The sequence below is a fragment of the Saccostrea cucullata genome, unplaced genomic scaffold, assembly GCF_032062105.1.
Source record: "Saccostrea cucullata isolate Sc308-1 unplaced genomic scaffold, CSIRO_AGI_Scuc_v1 ctg13322, whole genome shotgun sequence".
Taxonomy (NCBI): Eukaryota; Metazoa; Mollusca; class Bivalvia; order Ostreida; family Ostreidae; genus Saccostrea; species Saccostrea cuccullata.
The window spans coordinates 1-22,412 of NW_026928747.1; the positions used below are offsets into that span (position 1 = coordinate 1).

The 22,412-nt window shown below is 34.5% G+C and overlaps 2 protein-coding genes across 2 annotated transcripts; one reads left to right on the top strand and one right to left on the bottom strand.

Annotated features, from left to right (window-relative positions):
- Window positions 1–4: 4 nt before the first annotated feature.
- On the bottom strand, window positions 5–20,919 carry LOC134278627 (histone deacetylase 8-like; the record flags this gene model as incomplete). Its single annotated transcript, XM_062760926.1, has 6 exons — window positions 20,711–20,919; window positions 19,579–19,953; window positions 19,412–19,464; window positions 8,165–8,301; window positions 542–683; window positions 5–23 (listed from the first exon to the last, which is right to left on the bottom strand). Coding segments are annotated over exons 2-6 (714 nt in total), but the record flags the coding sequence as incomplete, so codon positions are not given.
- On the top strand, window positions 2,127–6,209 carry LOC134278629 (tripartite motif-containing protein 2-like). Its single transcript, XM_062760927.1, has 2 exons — window positions 2,127–2,326; window positions 4,328–6,209. Exon 2 carries the CDS (start codon window positions 4,365–4,367, stop codon window positions 6,027–6,029), a length of 1,665 nt encoding a protein of 554 aa, XP_062616911.1. The 5' UTR covers window positions 2,127–2,326; window positions 4,328–4,364; the 3' UTR covers window positions 6,030–6,209.
- Window positions 20,920–22,412: the final 1,493 nt, after the last annotated feature.

Below are 22,412 nucleotides of genomic sequence, written 5' to 3' on the forward strand. Positions count from 1 at the left end.
AGCAAAATCCTGATGCTGTGTGTCTGAAAAAAATTAAAAATTCCTCTTTAATCCAGCTATCCATATAGGGTTTATACAAAGTTCATGTCACATCAAAGGAATGAACAAGGCACAGAAAAACTGTCTAAAGGATCAATATTCAATAATTGTCTTTTGCAGCATTGTTTCCATTAAATTGTCTTCCTGAAATTAATTTTAGGCACAATTCTCAGGTTTTACATAAAATCAAAATTATTTCGGAGAGCTCTTCAAAGACCCTAACAGTATAAACCTAATGTAGAATTTCTAACCCATTAACTTTTTTGGTTTTGCAACCAAAGCTAAGATCTTAGACACATGAACACTGTTCAATGGCCCTGTTTGCCAAGCATTGGACAAACATTTCATGCATCACCTCCAAAGTGTAACCTCTCCATGTTTACATGAAAATTCTTGACAGGGACGTAAAACAACAAACAAATAATACGACTTATCAATTTCCCACTTTTATATGCACACAAACACACTACATAAAACAGCTCCTTCAGGGGGTGTATTTTACCTCTTAGCGTGGTGCCATCCCCCACACCAGTTGACTGCCACCTGACTCCGCCCCTCCAGCAGACATTCAGCGGCCCTGAGTGATGCCCCACTGGTCAAAGAAGCGTATGTGTAAACGTGACGATTGATCGGGCAGTCATAGGCTATAATAGGAGGAACAATGGTAAAAGAAATGGTCAGAATATGTATAAAATATTGATAAATGTCTTTCCCCTTTTCTTGAATGCTAGTTTTTACTCACTTTTGTTTAAAAAAATCTTTCAAAAGACAATAGATCATAATATATAACTATAGGTTGAAACTATATACAACAACAATAAGAAGATGATTGTATAAAACCTCCTCTATCTTTTCAGTAGAATTGAAAAGGTCAAAAAAATTTTTTAATAGAACTTGCTTCATAAAAAAAGTAAAAAAATGTCAAGGTCAAAATATGCTCAATTCTCTCTGAATATTTTGTGGATATTAAGTGGGATAGTTTAAGTAACCTTGTCTTAGTCTAGACCTTAACATTACTAAACTAATATTACACTTGAAAAATACTGTACAGTATATGACCCGATGAAAAGCATGAGACATTGTTCTAGTTTCATGTGCCACTTAAATGTTGATATTCAAAGAAACCATATTTTATCAACACATCTTATAATCATTTAGCATATACTTTTTTTAAACATAATTAAAAGCACTAAACTGCCACTGCTTGTTCCCTTGCTTATTAAAACTTTTACTCTGTTTGCCTCCAATGTGCCCAATATGCCAAGGAGCATATATTTTTCCTTCAAAATTTCAAAGTAATAAAGCTTTTTCACTACATATTTAACACAGCATTTACCCTAACACCAGAATCCTTGACCCAGGGGCTATAAAATTATGAGTTTTTGTTTCTCACATATACTGTAAAAGCACAAATATTCAGATGATATTAAATCCCTCATGAAATAGGTTTACTTTCAAAAGAAAGAAATTAATTGCCCACAAAACTACTTTTGATGACAAATCAAGGAAATTTTATCCCCACGAAAATTTGTGCTTCTACAGTTGATCCTATCCATCAAATCTGATTGGCACTGGTTCAGCTGTTCTAAGACGATGCTGAAAATGTCCAAATGTTAAAACATGAAGCACAACATACAAAAATGGTGGAGTGAGACAGAGTGACTCAAGTGACCAAAAAAAATCTAATGTTATATTTATGTCTGCACTGAAATGTCATATTTACCAATCTGAATAGAATGCATTTCATGGATTTTAATCTGGTTTTATTGGAGACATGGACAATCTTATTTTCTTTCCCACAGATACTTGTATCTGTAATTGTTTCCCTAGCATAATAACTGAAACAGGGTGCCATGTTATCCCTCAGTACCCCCCCCCCCCCCAACTAAGTTTTTCATGTTTGATTTAATATTCAACTACAATATAACTTACTGTGAGAATTCATTGTATCTTTAACAGCACTTATGAAAATTCAAAAAAATTCAATTGTGATTTTTCTTCCATGGGAAGTCTATTGAAAGAACTATAGTATATATGAAGAGGTATTTAAATCACATGACCTAGCATATACAGGTATTTAATTCACATGGTTTAGCATATACAGGTGCTTAGATCACATGACCTAGCATCAGGCTGACACCAGAGGCCTGTTCAGCAGAGCGAACGTTCGCCCAAATTACTATTGGAGGTATAAGGAATTTTGGGAACGCTCGCTCTGCTGAACAGGACTCAGGAAGTAGATTGTCAGACAGTCGTTAGCTATAGGGAGCCATGTTGAATTTTACAGGTAAGCCATTATTTAATCATTTAATTAAACATCTCTTTGTGCAACTTATCTTATACCTAAATTTTTAAAGTTAATGTTTTAGTAAAAAGTTGAATCCATTGAAAAGGGAACAATATAGGAATATATATGACGATGTACAGTCAATGGACAAAAGTATTCGTCATTTTCAAAATGGCGTCGCGTTGTTTACGTTCACAACGGAAGTTTTAAACGGAGATTTGTATACTTAAAATTAAAGTAACTTACCTAATATTTGGTCAGGTTTCCCTTCATACGGATTACTTCTTTAATCCGATCTGGAATGGATGCGTAGAGGCTGTGGACGTATTCCAAGGGGATGTTTTCCCAGACTTGTCTAATTGCCTCAAACAGCTGATCGCGACTTTCAATAGTTGCGGACATGCCTTTGAGCTCTCTTTTGATCTTTAACCAAATGTTTTCAATCACATTTAAATCTGGAGACTGAGCTGGCCAATCTGTGCAGTTAATATTATTTTCAGTCATATAGTTTTTCACTACGAGAGCCCTATGTACGGGAGCATTATCGTCTTGGAAAACATAGTCTTTGTTCGAGAAATGTCTGGCAATTACAGGCCATAAATTGTTGTCAACTATTTCCAAGTATTTGAGTGCATTTATATTACCTTCGACAGGTACAATAGTTCCCATACCATCAAAACACATGCATCCCCAGATCATAAGTGTTACCCTCCTTTTCGATGGCGGACAAATCAAATGGGGACTGTTCGCTTCGGCGTCCTTTCTCCACACATACACACGGTTATCTGTCCCGATAACAATCTGACTTTCATCGGAAAAAATATATTTTTTCCATTCATTATCACTTTTCCAGTTTTTTCGTTCTTGACACCATTTTACCCGTTTTTTTCTGTTCACACATCGAACCACCATAGTCTTCCTTGCACGTTTCCTTTTGTACCCTTCTTCACGTAATTTTCTAAATACTGTTTTCTCACTAAATTGTCTTCCTCTTCCTTCGTTCAGTTTGTTTGTTAAATCCGTCAAAGTGTCCCTTCTGTTTGCTTTAGCGAGGCGACTTAACTTCGTCTTGTCCCGAGTTGTAAACAAAAGTCGACGGCCAGATCTCGGCAAGTTTTCTACAGTACCCAGTCTGTCAAATTTATTCAAAATACTCACGATTGTTGACCTTGGTATACCAAACATTCTCGCCAGTTCTGCTTTATTTGGAGTGTGGTTTGCAGATTTTACGATCATTTCTTTTACCTCAGTGCTCAACTCAACTGATTTTCGCCCCATGTTTTCGAGTGATGTTTTCCAGTGTTTACAGACACACAAGTGACAAAATGACGTCACAAAATCGTGACGTAATTTCCCCAGTCTCTTTATTGAAAGTTTCATTCTATTTCGTTTGTTCTATAAATAGCGCAAGTGAAAAAATAGCCGAAAGAGGCATCGCGATTAACACAACGCCAATTAAAATGACGAATACTTTTGTCCATTGACTGTAGGTCTTATCATGTTAAGGTCAAAATTGAGATCACAATTGTATGTAATACGTAAGCCATGTTAAATTTTTAATAGAATCACATGCATAAATATATTTTGAATTTTTTTTATTTAAAATCTCTGATCTTAAGAAACATATTCTTTCACAATGTCACGTGACAAAAACAGTTTTTAGTATGTATATTAAACATAAACCTATAGAAATTTCCTTTAATTAAAAAAAGCCCCACAATAACAAAATCTATTCATTATCCTCATTCTTTAGTTTTCATTCCATTTTCATTAATTTCAAGCATCCTTTCTATATAAACTGGTTTTCATCCTTTAGTTAATAAAAATTTCTTACACAAAGCAATCATTTACCATCATCATTACACATAATTTATTATCATATTATAAAAATCTTTCACTTTTACCAATTGATTGATATTTTTATTTTTGATTAAACAAAGCATAAAAAAGAATATCCTAAAGCATAAAACTTAGATATCAGAATTCAAATTTATTTTACAGCATCATATAGACTTGGACATGTGAGAAGAATACTATAATGGACCCCCATTACAGTGCCCAAGACATCCTCCTTTGTGACCTGTGTCAAACCGCTGGATTACAGAGTCATTGTGAACTTTGTCAGATTAACCTGTGTAAGGCTTGTGTAGGGGAGCATCTCTCTGATTCTTCTAAAAGACATAATGTTGTACCATACAAACACAGAAAATCTACCCCTCACTACCCTAAATGTCCAAACCACACCCAGAAACATTGTGAACTTTACAGTGAGAAATGTGACATTCCTGTCTGTTCTACCTGCATCTCCTCTGATAAACATCATGGGCATAAGTTCACAGATGCACTGCAAAAACTTGGTTCCAAAACAAAAGGTTTAGAAAATGACTTACAAGAATTAGAGAAAAGAATCTATCCTGCATATGAAGAAATTTCATTAGATCTAAACTCTGAAAAACTTAACTTGGAAAAACATTATGAGAATCTGACATCAGCTGTCACCAAACATGGAGAAGACTGGCACAGAGAAATTAATGTCATTGTCAACAAACAGAAATCTGAAATTGATGAGATGAAAACTAAACACCTGGCTGCTCTAAATAAACAAGAAAATGAAATCAAACAAATAACTTCTGAAGTAAAACAGTGCATAGTTGATCTAAAGAAAATACTGGACTCCAATAATGTCTCCCTAACCTCTGCATACAAATCAAGGAATGCTGAATTCAGAAGTTTACCTCCTCAGGTCAATGTTTCATTACCAAGTTTCTCACCTCATCAGATCAACACAGAACAACTCCATCAAATGTTTGGTTCTCTGTCAGCATTATCCATTACAACAGAAGAACATGGCTACACAACGGAGACACCAGAAGCTATATCCTGTCCTCCAGTCAAACCACTGCTTGATGAACCAGAGCTCAACACCACCATAAACACTGGGTATGGATTACTATACAGTGTGACCAGTCTCAGTGATGAAGAAATCTGGACATGTGGAAATGACAAAACCCTGAAACTCTACAACATCAAGGGTAAACTACTGAAGTCAATCCAAACCAAGTCTGGGAATGAACTTAGTGACATAGCAGTGACAAAGAATGGAAATCTACTTTATACTGACCCTGATACAAGAACTGTAAACATGGTGAAGAATGAGCAGATACAGGAAGTGATCAGACTACAGGGGTGGAAACCTTTCTATGTCTGTAGTACGTCCTCTGGTGACCTACTGGTTACCATGCTCAGTGATGATTATAACCAAACAAAAGTTGTCCGTTACTCTGGCTCCACAAAGAAACAAACCATTCAGTTTGATAGTGAAGGTAAACCTCTGTATTCATCTAACTACCTTAAGTACATCAGTGAGAACAGGAACCTGGATATCTGTGTGGCTGACAATGGAGCCAGTGCAGTAGTGGTGGTAAATCAGGCAGGAAAACTCCGATTCAGATACACTGGTCATCCCTCTACTAACAAGATATCATTTGATCCAGTCGGCATCACAACAGACAGCCAGAGTCAGATCCTGACAGCAGACTTTAACAACCACCGTATCAACATCCTAGATCAGGACGGACAGTTCCTCCGTTACATTGATAACTGTGATCTATGGCGTCCATATGGTTTATGTGTAGACACCAGAGACAACCTCTTTGTGGCTCAGTGGGATAGTGGTAAAGTGAAGAAAATCAAATACATGTAAACAATATTTTCCCTGTTTGTAATTAAAAAAAAATGCTTAATACTACAAAATGTGTATCATTGTCATTAGAAGTCTCAGTGACTGCAAAACAAAATGGGTAAAAACCCAAGGCATTGATTATGTAAAGATGTAAAATGTACAATATATGAACACTGGGTAAATAAAGTTTAAGTCCATAAACTTATTTTGTTTATTTCACTTGCACAAATATTATTCATTATTTATTCTTTAATGAACTTTTAATTAGTAAAAGTGAAACATATTTATGAATCAGATGACAATAAATATTTATAGTTACATACAACAAATATTGGATCATACAACAAAAAGTACTGTATACAGGGAAATATTCGCCCCTTTCACCATACCCTCATTTGGGCGAATTCAAAGAATAAGGTATAATTTCTTAAACAAGAGGCCCATGGGCCACATCGCTCACCCGAGCATTGTGGCTAGGAAAAAGTAGTAATTGGTTAACTATTGAAAAGTTTGAATCCAAAAGTTTGGCCCCGCCCTACCCCCAGGGGTCATGATTTGAACAAACTTGAATCTACACTACCTGAGGATGCTTCCATATAAATATGAGCAATTATGGCTTTGCTATTCTTGAGAAAAAGATTTTTAAAGAATTTTCCTATATATTTCTATATAAAACTTTTGTCGGCCATTTTGGCCCCGCCCTACCCCCTGGGGTCACGATTTGAACAAACTTGAATCTACACTACCTGGGGATGCTTCCATATAAATATGAGCAATTCTGGCTTTGCTGTTCTTAAGAAGAAGATTTTTAAAGAATTTTCATATATATTTCTATATAAAACTTTGGCCCTGCCCTACCCCCGGGGGTCATGATTTGAACAAACTTGAATCTACACTACCTGGGGATGCTTCCATATAAATATGAGCAATTATGGCTTTGCTGTTCTTGAGAAGAAGATTTTTAAAGAATGTTTCTATATATTTCTATGTAAAACTTTGATCAGCCATTGTGGCCCTGTCCTACCCCCAGGGGTCATGATTTGAACAAACTTGAATCTATACTACCTGGGGATGCTTCCAAATAAATATGAGCAATTATGGCTTTGCTGTTCTTGAGAAGAAGATTTTTAAAGAATTTTCCTATATATTTCTATGTAAAATTTTGGTTAGCCATTGTGGCCCCGCCCTACCCCCGGGGGTCATGCTTTGAACAAATTTAAATCTACACTACCTGGGGATGCTTCCAAATAAATATGAGCAATTATGGCTTTGCTGTTCTTGAGAAGAAGATTTTTCCTATATATCTCTATGTAAAACTTTGGTCGGCCATTGTGGCCCCGCCCTACCCCCGGGGGTCATGATTTAAACAAACTTGAATCTACACTACCTGGGGATACTTCCATATAAATATGAGCAATTATGGCTCTGCTGTTCTTGAGAAGAAGATTTTTAAAGAATTTTCCTATATATTTCTATATAAAACTTTGGTCGGCAATTGTGGCCCTGCCCTACCCCCAGGGGACATGATTTGAACAAACTTGAATCTACACTACCTGAGGATGTTTCCCCATAAGTTTCAACTTTCCTGGCAGTGTGGTTCTTAAGAAGAAGATTTTTAAAACATACCACCAAATTTTCACTAATTCTTAATTATCTCCCCTTGAATAAGGGCATGGCCCTTTATTTGAACAAACTTGAATCCCCTTCAACCAAGGATGCTTTGTGGCAAGTTTGGTCGAAATTGGCCCAGTGGTTCTTGAGAAGAAGTCGAAAATCTGAAAAGTTTACGGACAGACAGCTAGACGGACGCCGGACAAAATGTGATCAGAAAAGCTCACTTGAGCCTTTGGCTCAGGTGAGCTAACAAAACGATGACCAGGCGAATTTAAAACAGGCTAAAATTGTTTGCAAGTGTGAAAGGGCGAAAATAACATGGGGCGAAAATAACCCAGTATTCAGTAGATTAAGATACCTAATTGGAATTAAAAATTTTCAGGATTTTTAATATGTATGGTGATGGACCAATGAATATTTGCGTGGACCAGTGAATTTCACTAAATCACTGGTCCACTTGACCAGTGAAATTTTTTATTTAATTCAAAAACTATGGGTTTAATAAAATGTGAAGGTTACCTAATGATAATAAACACGCTTACTGAGTCCATACTGTTCACTCTCTTCTTCGTATTTTTCCTCGTCGCTCTGTTTACTGAGTAAAGCCAGGAAGTCGATGTAATCTTTAGCGTGGAATCCCGTCATCTCCTGATCAGAGGCTCTACGTGGGGTTGTGACCCTGACAACAACGACAATAAAATAATCAAAATGGTGGCATGGATGTGCTTCATTCTAAATGGTATGAGAAAAACAAGACGCCCATGGGCCACATCTCTCACCTGAGAAGCTTTGGCCATTCTGTTCTTTACCAGATTTCCCCCTTGTAATACATACTGTGACCCCATCCTACCCCATTGATCATAATTTAGATAATTTGAAATCTACGCTTCCCCAGGATGCTTCCACATAAGTTTCAGCTTTTCTGGCCCAGTAGAGAAGAAGATTTTTAAAAAAATTTCCTATATATTTCTATGTAAAACTTTGATTCCCCATTGTGGCCCCGCCCTATCCCTGGGGGTCATGATTTGAAAAATTTAGAATCTACACTACCCCAGGATGCTTCCACATTAGTTTCAGCTTCTCTGGCCCAGTGGTTCTTGAGAAGAAGATTTTCAAAGATTTTTCCTTTATATTTCTATATAATTCCAATCTTCATTTTATCTATTGATTTCCTGTGTTTTGATTGGACGAGAACACGTTCCAGAAAATTTTAACACATCGATAAATTCTTTCAATCAGAACTACTTTCTTGATGACACTACTAGGTTATCGTATAGACAATGAAAGCAGTTATTTCTGGGTCTGTTCTGGCTAAATAATGAATACAAGAAACTTTAAATTTAATTAGGGCTTAAACAAAACTGGCAACATACTAGACTGTCGAACTGATGGACGTCGTGAAAATGTTTATGTCACTGTCCGATCACGAGTGTGAATTTTAAAAAATCGCTGTCTCAACGTTCATGAATACGTAGAAAATAGGCTCAGTCTGTATCGTTTTGACAGGGAAAAGAAACGTACCTCAAAATCTTGCCCTATTAGCATCAAATTCATATTTACTTTCTATACTGTTTCTCAATATTTGAATAAACAAGTGCAAATTGAAGTCGTCGTCGGTCTACAACTTTCGCTATGAGAGTTGTTGTTTATGTCAACATGGCCATGGTCAAAGACGAACTATTCTGAAGTAAACTCGTAATTACGATATTTGTTGACTTAAACAACATTCGATTAGTTGTTATAAGTTTATTTATCGATTATTTTGACAATTTAAGTTGAACTTTATCGAAATTCATCTCGATTACGTTCCTTAACGGTAAAATGTATTCCTACGCCGTCCAGAAATAAGGGATTGTATGGAGGCCTCAAAGAGAAATAATTTAAATATTTTTAAAAATTCGATATTGGAATTATAAGAATTAAACGTTCTTTTTGAAAAATTTATCGATGTGTAAACTCTTGACATTTTACTCACAAACTTAACATAAAAGTGCTTCGCACTTTTATTTAGTTTGTGAGTAAAATGTCAAGAGTTTACACATCGATAAATTTTTCAAAAAGAACGTTTAATCCTATAGTAAAACATTGATTCCCCATTGTGGCCCGGCCCTATCCCCGGGGTCATGATTTGAAAAATTTAGAATCTACACTACCCCAGGATGCTTCCACATAAGTTTCAGCTTAACTGGCCCAGTAGTTCTTGAGAAGAAGATTTTCAAAGATTTCTCCTATATATTTCTATGTAAAACTTTGATTCCCCATTGTGGCCCGGCCCTATCCCCGGGGTCATGATTTGAAAAATTTAGAATCTACACTACCCCAGGATGCTTTGTAGCAACCTCTAATGATAAAACGCCGCTTAATGATAGAAATAGCATTAAGCGTTGCAATTGCCACGCTTAATGCCATAAATTATTGCATTAATAGCTGACATCATCAACTGCTAATGCTAAATTGCCGCTTAATGATAGAATTATATCATTAAGCGTCACAAATGCAGTGCAACATCGACGCTTAATGAAACAAGCAAATATCGACATATTTGACGCTTAATGATACACACTTGTGTATCATTAAGCGTTGCAGTTGCAACCCTTAATGATATGAAATTTAGAAATTGCCTGTAATATCTAAGAGAAACACACATCCACCTTTCCTGAACAATGAGATATCACTTGTCAAAATATTTATATACGCCCTTGTTATATATACAAGTGTAAATGGTAATTATTGAAGTTTTTCTGCATGTGTTTTCTATTTAGTCAAGGGAACATCTTAACCCGCGGGTGTTTAAGAGATAGCTGGAAGAAAGAGATACAAACAAAGAGATAAATAAAATGATATTCAAATCCTTTAAAAGAACCATTTTTTTAAAACTGAAAATACAGAGGTAAACAAGCAATTAAATTCCTTTTAAATTTATACAATGATTTGAATAGTCGACCTGAGATATATATATATATATGTTTTAGATTTGATACAAATTAACACATATCACTGTTAACGTCTCAGATATACGTATCGTGATTTTTACTATTGCTTCGTTTCTCCAAATTCCAAAAAGAGAGTCATCAATATGGACAACTTATGTTTAAGGATATATAACAAAGAAAACAAGTACATGTAATACACAGAATAATATATATTGTGTTGAGTAAAAAGGTTCATTTATGCTTTAATAGTGAGCTGTGTTACTTGAATACATCACTGTTGCATGATTATTTTAGAATCAATTTTGAATTCTAGTATTTATTAAATTACAATATACATTTTGACTGAGGTTGAAGAGGCTGAATATTTTTTGTATTTCTAATGACGCATATTTCGTTTGTAGTATTTTTTTTTCTTTCGATATACATGATATATAAGACTATGTTTACATCTGACTAATATTAAAATGAAATAGATTTAAATGAAAATAGTTCTTTTTTCGGTACAAGAGAGACCCTCTCTATTAATACTAGTATTCATCAGAAGTATTTCGTTCACTGCGAATGGGTATTGAAAGGTCGCATGAAAGGTCCGACTATGTTTTACTTACGTTGGTTAATACTTTAATGAGCTACAAAATATTCTCGTCTCATGCAACTACGGCCAGATTGGGAGAGGATCGTACATTTTGACAGTTGTTAGCGACGTTCCAAAGTTTTCACTTTAGCAAATCAAAGTTCCAAAGTTTTTACTTTGCTTCTCTACTTAATTATATTAAAGTATAGTAAACTATGAAGTTTTCTTTAGTATTTTTTTTGTTAGGGACATGTCTGCTACCTAACATCAGCCATGAGTGAAAAAAAACTGTCTAAATTTTAGACTTATATTAAGCAAAAACCACTAACAGGCGAGTATAAATGGTACATGTATACCGAAATAGATCATTCTTTACTGACAATTGCAGTGAAGACAGACTGAAATCTTTCTGGTTAGGAATAGAATTAACAACTTTTGAATAATTTAAGACATTATTGTTTCTAATTATTCCAAACATAAAGTACAAAACTTTGACATGCTTGGACTCTTGCTACTTAAGGCATGGCATTCTTGGTGCTACATAATTAGATGTTAAATCGATTCCACATGGTCACAAGCTCATCTGATTCTATACATAAAAAGTAGCACAAATACAAGGAAAGAAAGAAACACAGAAGTTTTTCTATGTGCTGTCTAGTTGGCAAAAATAAACACGAGCTAGATTTTTTATTGCAATGATATTTATTTAATTTTCATTTTTTATCGGTATAAAAAACAAAACTTTGATTAGAAATAGTTACTTTAAGACCATTGGGTACCACATGTAATTTAGATGATAAAAAGAAACGTAAGTTGCATATCAAGCAAGTCTGTGGCAAACTTTTCCAAGTATAGAGGAATTACTTCAAAAAGGGAGAATAAAAAACCCCTAATCTTCCCCAAAACATCAAAGATATATTTAACTTAAGAGGGGTTCTTCTCTGGTTTCTTACTAGATAGAATATTCAAAGTATATTTGTTGATATGTCATATATTTAGATGTAAGAGGTTTAAAAGACCATATTTTTCTTTCTTCTTTATAATTATACAACTTGAAATAGAAATGGTAAACTGCATTTGAAAACTAGCAGGGACTATATTTTGGGCTGAATAGTGGTGTATGAAAAATCTCCTTTTCTGCCTCTCAAAATTATTTTAGAACATTGAGTTTAGCTATAATTTTCACGCAATCGAAGACTAGACGAAATTTTCAAATGTAAGTTAAATTCATAATAAGGGACTAAAGTTTCAAAATATATCAAATAAATAAATAATCTTTTTAAATACAAGTAGGGATCGCATTATTGGAAACAGTAATTTTTAGCTCTTCTGGTCAGAGACTATAGAAGAGTTTTTGCGATAGCAATGCGCCCGTCCGTCTAGCTGTCCGTCTGTCTGTAAACATTTTTTAAACGCTACTCCTACTACAGTTTTGTTCTGAGTTCAATATAACTTGGCACACAAAGATACATAAGATATTTCATCGGTTTTTGATTTCGATGAACAGTATTGCCATGACTACTAAAAATAAAATTTTCTGTGAAATTTCTTTAAAACACTACTTGTCCTACAATTTTTGTTTGATTTCGATATAACTTGGCACACAAGTAGACTACAATTAGATACATAAAATAGTGCATCAGTTTTTGATTTTAATGAACAAGGTTGCCATGATTAGTACAAATAGAAATTTCTGTGAAATTCCTTTAAAACGCTACTCCCTCTTTAGATTTGGTCTGATGGTAATGGCTTCTTTTCTGATCCTTTGTTATAAGTACGAACCAGTTGAGCTACAGTCTTGACAGAGATTTCTGGTTTAATGTTAAGGTCAGACGACCCGTTCCTCAAAAATATATAATTTTTCTTAAGAGATTGTCATTGAATAGTAGGTACTTAAATAAAATTCCTCGCAAAAAATAAGGATACCTTACAATCCATTTGGACAAGATACCAAAGGTTCATATTTCTTATATTACCCTTATGGATAATCATCTGAACGGACTATCTCACCAGTTTTCGGTGTACCTATATTTTAAAACATTTTGAAAACAATGTATAATCAGAAGAGAATGTCAAGTATGAATATTTTGTATCTTATTCCAAGAGATACAAATCATATCATTAAACAAGAGGCCCCTGGGCCTTATAGGTCACCTGAGCATTATTCAACAACTTCCCAGTAACTGAATTTGATCCATGTTTTAAGCCAGATGCTATAGCATTTATAATTTGGTCATCATAACTATACACTTAGCAGTTCCTTAGTTTGGTTACTTTATACCCATAGGCAGGATAGGGGAACAAAAAATGCATTTCAACTAATCAGTAATATTCAGCAAAAATCAGTAGTGCCGCTACCACACATGAACCCTTGACTCTTAGGCCTAGATCCACACATTGCACTATTTTTGGAAAGGCATACTTGCTTCTCAAAAATATTTTATTAATACCAAGGAGCACATTTCAAACAATTCATTCATTTTCAGTACATAAGTACAGCCCCCCCCCCCCCCCCCACTATGGTACAACTGACCCTGGGGCCTTGAAATTTACAATTCTTGAAGATTAGGGATTGCTCATAACTATATAGGTAATTCACCTAGGAGAAAAGAAGAAATTATTCAAAGATTTAATGTTTTTTCACTATACATGTATAATCAATACAGCCCCGCCCTAACACCAGAATCCCTAACCCTGGGGCCATAAAATTCACAATTTTGGCAGAGGCACTTTTGCTCATCATAACTATGTACTTACTTATTTTATTTAATATCCAGGAGAAAAGAAGATTTTCAAAGAATTCATGTATTTCCTCTATATAATCAATAGAGCCCCACCCTGACACCAGAACCCCTGACCCTGGGGCCATAAAATTCACAATTTTGGTAGAGGCACTCTTGCTCATCATAACTATATACTTAGTTAAATCATATAAAACCTAGGAGCAGAGAAGAAGATTTTCAAAGAATTCATGTATTTTCACTATATAATCAATAGAGCCACACCCTAAAACCAGAACCCCTGACCCTGTGGCCATAAAATTCACAATTTTGGTAGAGGCACTCTTGCTCATCATAACTATATACTTAGTTAAATCATATAAAATCTAGGAGCAGAGAAGAAGATTTTCAAAGAATTCATGTATTTTCAATACATAATCAATAGAGCCCCACCCTGACACCAGAACCCCTGACCCTGGGGCCATAAAATTCACAATTTTGGTAGAGGCACACTTGCTCATCATAACTATGTACTTAGTTAGTTTATTTAATACCCAGGAGCAGAGAAGAAGATTTTCAAAGAAATAATGCATTTTCACTATATACTTATTTAGCCCCGCCCTAGTATAAGAACCCCTGACCCCAGGGCCATGAATTTCACAATTTTGGTAAAGGACTCAATGCTGATTACAATCATGCAAACAGTTTGACTGCTTGATGTCCAGGAGTAAAGAAGAAGATTTTTGAAGATTGCATTAATTTTAGTGGTTTTGGCCCCACCCCCCAGGCCCCAGGGGGGCAGGGATCATGAAATTCACAATTTTTGTTCCCCTTCACCCATAGATGCTTTGTGCCAAATTTGGTTGAAATTGGTTCAGTGGTTGCAGAGAAGAAGCTGAAAATGTTCAAAAGTTTACGACCGATTGACGACGAACGACGAACGACGTACGACGGACGACGACGGACAAAAACAGATAGCAATAGGTCACCTGAGTGACTCAGGTGACCTAAAAACGAAAAAGGTAATGACCTTGACCTGACCTTGCCTCTAATATAAAACAATCAAATCTATTCTAACTGATAGCATCACAAATACGTATTGTCCTCTTGATTCTGTGAACATTTCATTAATTTTTAAATACAAAAAATGTGAGAAGAATCCTACCTAACCCAACATAAAATATTTATTAATGTAAATAACCCCTTCCCCATCCCATCCCGACGCTTACAAACACACTTTGTCTCATTACTTCTCCTTAAATTGAAAACTTCCATAAAACTACAACGTAGTTTGATCGTTTTTTTTTTTTTTGTTTTATTGTGATGAGAAAGTCGGTGATGTTACATTGCACGACAAACTAAAATTTATAGGATAATTTCACGGCTGGTGTAAATAAATCCAAACACATCCTTAAAAAAATACTACAGTAAACTAAAGTTTACTTTAGTTAACTATAGTACCAAAGTAAACATTTAGAACTTAAATTTACCATTTATAGGGAAAATTTTGGAACTTTGATTTGCTATAGTAAAAACTTTGAAACTTTGATTTACTACAGTGAAAACTTTGGAATTCAATTAGGGTGGGGCTAAATAAGTATAAATTGAAATTTCATGAATTCTTTGAAAATCTTTTTCTCTGCTTCTGGGTATTAAAAAAACTAAGTAAGTACAGAGTTATGATGAGCAAGAGTGTCTCTACCAAAATTGTGAAATTTATGGCCCCAGAGTCAGGGGTTCTGGTGTAAGGGGGGCTATACTATAGATTGTATAGTGAAAATACATGAATTCTTTCAAAATCTTCTTCTCTGTTCCTGGGTATTAAATGAACTAACTAAGTGCATAGTTATGATGAGCAAGAGTGTCTCTACCAAAATTGTGAATTTTATGGCCCCAGGGTCAGGGGTTCTGGTGTAAGGGGGGGGGGGTCTATAGATTATATAGTGAAAATACATGAATTTTTTGAAAATCTTCCTCTCTGCTCTTGGATAATAAATAAACTAAATAAGTGCATAGTTATGATGAGCAAGAGTGCCTCTAAAAAACTTGTGAATTCTATGGCCCCAGGGTCAGGAGTTCTGGTGTAAGGGGGGCTATACTATAGATTATATAGTGAAAATACATAAATTCTTTGAAAATCTTTTTTCTCTGCTACTGGGTAATAAATAAACTAAAAAAGTGCATAGTTATGATGAGCAAGAGTGCCTCTAACAAAATTGTGAATTCTATGGCCCCAGGGTCAGGAGTTCTGGTGTAAGGGGGGCTATACTATAGATTATATAGTGAAAATACATAAATTCTTTTAAAATCTTTTTTCTCTGCTACTGGGTAATAAATAAACTAAAAAAGTGCATAGTTATGATGAACAAGAGTGCCTCTAACAAAATTGTGAATTCCATGGCCCCAGGGTCAGGGGTTCCAGTGATAGGGTGGGGCTCTATTGATTATACAGTGAAAATACACTAAATCTTTGAAAGTTTTCTTTTCTGCTCCTTGGTATTAAGCAGTTGAACTACCTATGTAGTTATGATGAGCAAGGGTCCTAAACTTCCAGAATTGTGAATTTCAAGGCCCCAGGGTCAGGGGTACCATAAAGGAAGGGGGGCTGTACTTATATACTGAAAGTGGATGAATTGTTTGAAATCTGCTCCTTGGTATTTATCAAATATTTTTGAAAAGCAAGGGTGCCTTTTCAAAAATTGTGCAATGTGTTGATCTAGGCCTAAGGGTCAGGGGTTCATGTGTGATTGGGGCATTACTGATCATGCTGAATATTACTGATTACTTGAAATGCATTTTTGTTCCCCTACCCTGCCTATGGGTATTAAGTAAACAAACTAAGCAACAGCGAAATGTATTGTTATGATGATCAATGGTGCCTATTTCAAAATTGTGAATGCAATAGCTTCTGGATTAAAACATGAATCAAATTCAATCACTGGAAAGTTGTTGCATAATGCTCAGGTGACCTATAAGGCCCATTGGCCTCTTTTTTAGGAACAGGACCATTTTTCTAAAAAAAATAATATACTAGAAATAAATACTAGTTCAGGCATTAATAGAAAGGGTCTTCCTTGTACCGAAAAAAAACTATCCATTCAAATCTATTTTATTTAATATTAGTCAGATGTAAACTTAGTCTTATATATCAAAAGAAAAATATATATCTCTGTCGAGATTGTAGCTCTACTCGTCTGTACTTACTAAAATGAAGGAAGAAAGAGAGCAATTGGGGCTCAAAACTTTATAAAGAAATCAATAGAATGACAGTCCTTAATTAAATCTATTTTTGTGGCAAGATTGCAATAAAACTACAACTGTAGTAATAGCGTTCAATAAAATTTTACAGAATTTTTAATTTTAGTTATCATGGCAACATCAATCAACAAATTCAAAAAACACGAAACTGATAATAGTGTTTGCCAGTGTAGTTTACTTGCATGCCAAATTATATCATAAACTGACTAAAGCTGTAGGAGGAGGAGCATTTTGAATGAATTTCACAGAAATTTCTATTTTAGTAACCAAAGCAACACCTTTGATCGAAATCAAAAACCTATATCTTTAAGTGTAGTCTACATGTGAGCTAAGTTATTTTGAAATCAGACAAAAAAAGTTGGATAAGTAGCATTTTATTACATTATTTATATCTTTAGTAACTAAGGCACAAATCAAAAACCGATGCAGAAATTAAATATCTATAGTAGTCTTCTGTGTGCCAAGTTATATTTAAATCAGACCAAAACTGCAGGAGGAGTTGCATTTTGAAAAAAAAAATTGTTTACAGACAGAAGGACAGACGGACAGGCAAATATACTACAAAATGAAGTATGCATCAATTAGAATTTTAAAAACATCAGCTTCATCTACTTCATTCGACATGTTTTTCATAATTTGATAATTATATACGATATATAATCGTACATGTACTAGTTTTCAAAATTGATTCTAAAATAATCATGCCACAGTAATGTATTTAAGTAAAACTGATAACAAATAAAAGATGAATGAACCTTTTTCTCAAAATAATATATTATTCAATATATTGCACTCATTTGTATTCTTTGTGTTCAATATACTTAAAAAGAAATTGTCAATATTGATATCTCTCTTTATCGAAATTTGGAGAACCGAAGCAGATTAAAAATACAATTGAAGTGAAAATTATAAATTTATTTCTCGATACGTATATCTGCAACGTTAACAGTGACATTTGTTAAGCTGTATCAAATCTAAAATACAAAGTTTGGAATATTTTGATATATTTTATTTTAGGATGAGTATTAAAATCATGCATTGTATCAAATTAAAAGGAATTTAATTTAATGCTTGTTTGGTTCTGCATTTTTAGTAAAAAAAAAATGGTTCTTTTAAAAGGACTTGAATATCATTTTATTTATCCCTTTGTTTGTATCTCTTTCTTCTAACTATCTGTCTCTTTGAACATCCGGGGCTTAAAGAAGTTCCCTTGAATAGATAGAAAACACAGTAAAACTTCAATAATAACCATTTATATAGCACAAAGGTATATATATAAACATTTTGACAAGTGATATCTCATTGTTCAGGAAAGGTGGATGTGTGTTTCTCTTAGATATTACAAGCGATTTCTAAATTTTATATCATTAAGGGTTGCAACTGCAATGCGACCTCCATATTAATGATACACAAATGTGTATCATTAGGCGTCGAATATGTCGATATTTGCTTGTTTCATTAAGCGTCGATGTTGCAATGCATTTGTGACGCTTAATGATATAATTCTATCGTTAAGCGGCGATTTAGCATTAGCGGTTGATGATGTCAGCTATTAATGCAATAATTTATGGCATTAAGCGTTGCAATTGCAACGCTTATTGCTATTTCTATCATTAAGCGGCGTTTTATCATTAGAGGTTGCTACAATGCTTCCACGTAAGTTTCAGCTTAATTGGCCCAGTAGTTCTTGAGAAGAAGATTTTCAAAGATTTCTCCTATATATTTCTGTGTAAAACTTTGATTCCCCATTGTGGCCCCGCCCTACACCCGGGGGTCATGACTGGAACAATTTAGAATCTACACTTCCCCAGGATGCTTCCACATAAGTTTCAGCTTAACTGGCCCAGTGGTTCTTGAGAAGAAGATTTTTTAATGACCCCACCCTATTTTTGTCTTTTCTTGATTATCTCCCCTTGTGAAGGGACTTGGCCTTTCATTTTAATTATTTAAATTCCCCTTCACCCAAGAATGCTTTGTACAAAGTTTGGTCAAAATTGGCCCAGTGGTTCTTGAGAAGAAGTCGAAAATGTGAAAAGTTTACAGACGGAAGGACGGACGACGGACAAAATGTGATCAGAAAAGCTAACTTGAGCCTTTGGCTCAGGTGTGCTAAAAATCTTAACTGAACATTATCTGGCAGATCAGCATTTCCTTTTTTTAACCCACAGGGAGAAAACAATATATACTTTGTCTCTTAATATCCTACCATTTCCAATGTAAATTACAAAAAGAACATTTATAATTGTTTTGGGAATCTCAACTGTTTAAACTGACATGCTTTTAAGTTTGTTATGAATGGCTTACTGCATAAACTGAAGTAATCCATAAGCTTCAATTAAACTGTGAACCATACTCGCCTGAAAAGAAAAAAAAACATACAGATAATAAGTCAGACAGATGTACTCATGTTTATCATTTTTAAAGCTTTCAACAGGACTTAATAAATCAACAAATGAAAACACATATTTTACCCTTTTGATAATTTTAGGCATTGCATCACAGTGTTGAATCAATTCCTGACTGTAAATATACACAGGTTTACCACAGTCTCTCTCTAACTTCTCATCCTTCATCTCAGAATTTACTTTCACACCAAGTTCATCAATACAAGAATGTGGGTTATTTCCTCCTGATAAATTTTCAGAGTTCACAAAACCAGCTGGGTTCCTGTCATGTAGACTTTTGTCCAATGTTTCTTTGTCATCTGTCTCGGTATTTTGGTTCCCATGGTAAACAGTGACATCACTGGCTTTATCAAAGATTCTCCGAGCTCGTTTTGTGAGAGGCTTCAAGGGAGAGAACTCCTCCTGACTGCTCAAGTCAAATACATCCATCTTTTATTTCATCTACAAAGTTACATGTGTACAAATTCACTGAACATATCATATAAGAATCATGAAGGTTATAAAGATTATCCTAGTATTTAAAATTCTATACTTTGCATATGGCAACATATGATACTTTGCTGGTAAGATATTATGCTACAGAGAAATCATATAATGAACAAAATAATATATATTAAACGGTACAACCCTTATGCGACGTTAATCAAACTTAATGAGGATAGCGCCATCAAGAGAACATTGCATTTTATTTTCTAATAGATAGTTTTCGATAGGCCTAAATTTAGTGAGAGTTACTTCCCGTTGGTCGCCATATTGGAGGTCGACTCAGTGATTTTCCCTCTTTGTCTTATCAAGTATAAGAGGATGGCAGCAGAAATATAATTTGGTGGAAAATCTTCACTAATTTTTTTTTTTTTTTTTCAATTTTAAGAGAAGGCTTCCAAAAATTTATATATTTCAGAAAAATAATGTTTACTCATTCAAAGTGGCAAATATAAAAATCTTAAATTGGTTAAACAATGAAGGAATAGACCAATCCACACTTTACAAAAGTTGTTTCCCTTTGTGGGGTCAACCAAAAGGTCAAAAGGGAAAGAAACAACCTTTCTCCTCTTTATGCTACCAAACATTTGGGCGGGCTATGATGAATCCACTGTGTTTAAATTGTTTTCTTTGGATGTGTGGCTAGCCCCAACATGGGGCAATCAGTATACAAAATTCAACGATTTTTTCCCAGTAAAATGACAAAGTTACAAACCTGAAAACTACAAAGGGTACTGTGAGGATTCTATGGGTTCATCCCCTAAGATGCCTGATGGCGGCCAAGGGAGTCTGGGACATAACTTTTAAAAAGTGTGGATTCATCTATATGAGCATTTGGACCTCCAGTATAGCAGCCAATTAGAAATAACTCTTACATTCCAATCTATTATAAATCTGTAATGTAAACAAATTGTAAGTCAGTGTCATAAAATCACAATCTAAAAAGACCGGGAGAGTCATTTAAAACAAAATCCCTTCTCTGATTGAAATGTCACAATACAGATTATCTATTCTATGAGCTTAGGGTGAGTTCACCATGCATCGGACACATACCTTGCTTCGGACAACTTTAGGCAATAAACTCTCTTTCAACTTAAGAGTTCTGTATATTTATTTGTTTCTGTCATAAAGATGAAGATTTAAATTTTTTTATGATACCGATTGTGTTTATCATGTTGTGATAAAAATACCCCGCAAATGGCCTTGAAGTTACATCATATTTTACATCATCAAAGGGGAATAACCCGAAATTTATGATTTTGCAATTTTTAGAGTTTTCGTTCTTTTAAATTCGACTTCCATGGAACGAGTCGGACTTTGGTGAATTTTGTCAGGGATTGGTAATTTTACATAAATTATAAAGAAATTTCACTTCAATGTTTGTTTAATTCTTATTAGAGCTGGTTTTTACTAATATGCCAATTTCACCGTACATCGGACACAAATTAACCATGTATCGGGCACTTATCGATGCAAAGGTAAGCACTACCATTTTCATACAGAACCCAGCTGACAGCTGTTTTTTTGCGGAAAAAGAAAATAAAAACTCTATATTTTCAGTCAAAATACAGGTTATCGGTATATGACATCTGGAATTTTACTCAATTTATTTCTAAAAACCAGAGTATGATAAACCATGAGAAAAAGGCATGAATTACGGAATTATAAGCATTTTAAAGCAATTCTAAGGCAGAGTGAGGTCTCTAGAATCGTTCTACATTTGTGCAATAATAGATAGTTTTCGATAGGCCTGAATTTAGCGAAAGTTACCTCCCGTTGGCCGCCATATTGGAGGTCGACTCAGTGATTTTCCCTCTTTGTCTTACCAAGTTTAAGAAAATATAGCAGAAATATTTGGTGGAAAATCTTTATCAAATAATTTTTTCTAAATAAAGGAGGCTTCCAAAAATTTATATACTTCAGAAAAATAATGATTTCTAATTCAGAATAGCAAATATGAAAATTTTTAATTGGTTGAACAATGAAGGAATATGAGCATTTGGACCTCCAGTATGGCGGCCAACGGGAAGTAACTCTTGGTCAATCGAAAACTATCTATATCGTCGATTAAATTAAAGTTGATGGTTATTTCTTAGATAAAAGATGAAAATATATCCATATCAAGGATTTTAAAGCACTGTGATAAAGGTATGATATTTTTCCGGTCTCCATACCATCTGTCCGATGCATGGTGAACAATGTCCGATCCATGGTGAATTCTCAGTTTTTTCTAAAAACTCGATTTTTTGGGATATTTTCTCCATAAATGGTATATAATTGTGTCCTAAATTGATATTTTAATCACAAACTAAATGTTAAACTCCATTTTGATAATTTTCCGTCGGTAGCGATATCGCTAGAACTTGTTGAAGTACAAGGGTATCCGATCAGGTCTGGTACAATCACTAGATTTAGCT

Excerpts from the sequence above, each read along its gene's own strand:
- LOC134278629 (XM_062760927.1), top strand. The coding sequence starts at position 4,365 with ATGGACCCCCATTACAGTGCCCAAGACATCCTCCTTTGTGACCTGTGT.